Source organism: Accipiter gentilis, chromosome 10 (genome assembly GCF_929443795.1).
Source record: "Accipiter gentilis chromosome 10, bAccGen1.1, whole genome shotgun sequence".
Taxonomy (NCBI): Eukaryota; Metazoa; Chordata; class Aves; order Accipitriformes; family Accipitridae; genus Astur; species Astur gentilis.
In genome coordinates, this window is record NC_064889.1 from 31876220 (window position 1) to 31879103 (window position 2884).

Here is a 2884-nt window from a genome sequence, read left to right on the forward strand (position 1 = left end):
AGTGGATCAGCTGTCTTGTAACGGCTGTTGTTCTTTTCTGTACTTGGACATGAGAAGAGCTGTTTTATTTTTAGTTACTCATGCTTGGTAGAAACTTTAGTGGTTAAGTTGACAGGAAAATCATAACACCAAATATCCTGACACTGCCAGGGGAGGCTGGAGAGCTGGGAAGGCTCCTCCAGTGCCGGGACACGCTCCAGATAAGGATGAAGCATGGAGGAGGGAAAGCAAATGCGGTGATAAGGGGTCTGGGCATAAAACACTGATACCAGGCACTACAGCATTTGAAGCACAGGAGAAGGAAACCCAGACCTTTTCCAGCTCCATTTTGCAACAACGTGTTTATTGGGTATGCTTAAAAAAAAAAAAAAAAAAATCAAAAAGAGAAAAGAGAAACCCAAAGAACTGCATAGACTTCCCTATCGCATGCTCTACGCCAAGGTACAAAACCAAAACTACTTTGGACACTGGATCAGTTGTTGTGACTGTAGCCGCGCCAGGAGGTTGTACGTGTAAGTGCTTGGGGCGAGGTGGCACAGGACCCACATGAGACCCGGGAGAGCGGCACCGGTGGGTGCGATGCAGCTGCACAGATGCCCGCATCTGCCTTCTGATGCATGCAGCCAAAGACCTGTTGTTTGTTCGCCTTTCCTAGTACGCGAGGAGCCGCCTGCCCGCCTGCCCACAAGCTCACCACGGCACGGATGCGACGCGCTGGCTGACCGACGGCGGTTTCCCAGGAACGCCTCCTGCCTTTCTGGGAACTCGCCCTCTCCCCGTGCCCTTCCAGCAACCAGCATCCCTTCCAAATCCCAAGTCCCTCCTCTTTGTCATCTCCAACTCTCACCGGTTCCCGGCGGGCTGGGTGGGAAAGAGGAGGAAAGGGGTGGGAGGCAGCAGGGTTGGTTTTGGCCAAGGCAGCGCCTCTCCCCACCCAGCCCACCTGAGTTTCCAGCCGGTGCCGCTGCTGCCGGCGCCGTCCTCCCAGCCCCGGGCGGCCGGCTCAGCACACCGAGCAGCTGTTGGTCTTGTTCATGGGAGGCCTCAGCGCCTGCTCCGTGGGCAACGTCTCCCTCCTCTTGCAGAGCGCCGGGCTGAGCCGGCTGGGGAGGTTGGCTTGCTGCAGCAGCTCCCTGAAGACCTCCAGGACGTTCTCGTTGTCCTTGGCCGACGTCTCCAAGAAGCGGCTGTTCCAGTCCAGCTCCACCAGCGACAGGGCATCCTCCACCGGCACCTGCCGCTCGCCGCCGCTCTCTGCCTTGTTGCCGACCACCACGATGGGAGGGAACTTGTCTTCCTTCACCTCCAGGATCTCCTCCCGCAAGCTCTTGATGCTCTCGAAGGACTCGGCGTCATCTACGGCGTAGACCAGGGCGAAGGCATCGCTGTTCTGGATCGAGAGCTTCCGCATGGCCGGGAAGGAGTAGCTGCCACTGGTGTCCAGGATTTCCACCTTGACCGTGGCCCCGCTAACCTCGTACTCCTTGCTGTGCAGCTCCTCCACCGTGCGCCGGTGCTTGGGCTCGAAGGTGTCCATCAGGAAGCGACGGATGAGGGCTGTCTTGCCCACGCCGGCAGCGCCCAAGAAGACCAACCGCACGTGGTTCTTCTCCTTCACCACCAGGGACATGGCTGGCGCAGAGGGGACGGGATGCTCCGCAGCTGGCACTCACGGGTGTCCCTGGGCGGCCGCAGCCCCGGCGTCCGTCCGTCCGTCTGTCCGTCCTCCCCTGCACCAGCTCAGCGCAGCCAGGCAAGTTTGGTGCCACCGCCCTGCAAACTTCTCCCGGCTGTTCTGCCGCAGATGCTACCGTCCCCAAGTCCAGCTCATCTTTTATCCTGGTTCCTCTCTGCCATGTGGCACCAGGCTGTCCAATCTCCGTGGGTTGAGGGTGCTGAAGGAGGGAGGGCAAGGAGGGAGGAGAGCCGGGTGCTCCGGGCCAATCCGCGGAGCTCAGTCCTGGAAAACCACTCCAGCCCTGGAGAGCACCGCGCTACATTGCACATCGCACATTACACTTGCATCGCCCGCCGCTGCCGGTAGCGCTGGGGAGCCGGCAGCATCGCAGCCGTCACGCTGCGTGAGCCATCCTGCCCTTTTGTCCTCCCTGGAGATTACCGTGTGTTTCTTGGCGCGGGCTTGCTGGCAGCAGGGGAGCTCGGTGGGGGTCTCCCACCCCTCGGGTGGCTCATGGCCGGACATGGCAGGGGCTGGCTGGTGTCACCCGCAGCATTTCTTGCACTCATCTGGGGCTGGGGACTTGTTCGCAGACGGGGTTGCTGCAAACGTGCCCAACTCTTCCGTGAGCCTATGAAATATTTGACCTGAGCGGAAAAATAAGATCTTCCTGAAACCCACGTGTCATAACCTGCACGTTCAGCTGTCAGTTATTCTGTGATTTTATGAAACATTTAACCTGAGGGGAAGATAAAATCCTGAAAATGATGCAGCGCAAGCTCCACGAGCAGATGCCGAGCAGTCATGGGTAGGAACTCTGGCCGTGACCTGGCTTCAGCAAAACTGTGACCCAGAACGGTTGGTTGACTTATCGGGCGGAGAGGTGGGGTGCTTGTCAGCCCCTGTCTCCGTGTGGCTGGGCATCACCTCGGGAAGCAGGTTTGCTCATAGAGGTGCAGGTTGCCCCGTCCAGGTGTGTTTCCTCAGCAGTCACCTCCCCTATTTCATGCTAGAGTTGTTTCAGAAGCTGATTTCTGCAAAGTGCAAATACAAAGGGAACTTGCTCAAAAGTTAAAGTAAGTTTTTATCCTAAATTTGTGCACGTGTGTTTTTTTTCTAGCTTTGGACTAGTTTTTGTAGGTTTAATGCAGTTGGTTTTCTTTCCGTAGCAAAGTACCTCTTTCAGCATTCAGTTCTGGGATGAAT

At 57.3% G+C, this 2884-nt stretch overlaps 1 protein-coding gene across 1 annotated transcript; it reads right to left on the minus strand.

The window, feature by feature from the left end:
- Positions 1 to 271: 271 nt before the first annotated feature.
- LOC126043624 (GTP-binding protein Rhes-like) lies at positions 272 to 2116 on the minus strand. Its single transcript, XM_049812314.1, has one exon. It carries the CDS (start codon positions 1628 to 1630, stop codon positions 1004 to 1006), a length of 627 nt encoding a protein of 208 aa, XP_049668271.1. The 5' UTR covers positions 1631 to 2116; the 3' UTR covers positions 272 to 1003.
- Positions 2117 to 2884: the final 768 nt, after the last annotated feature.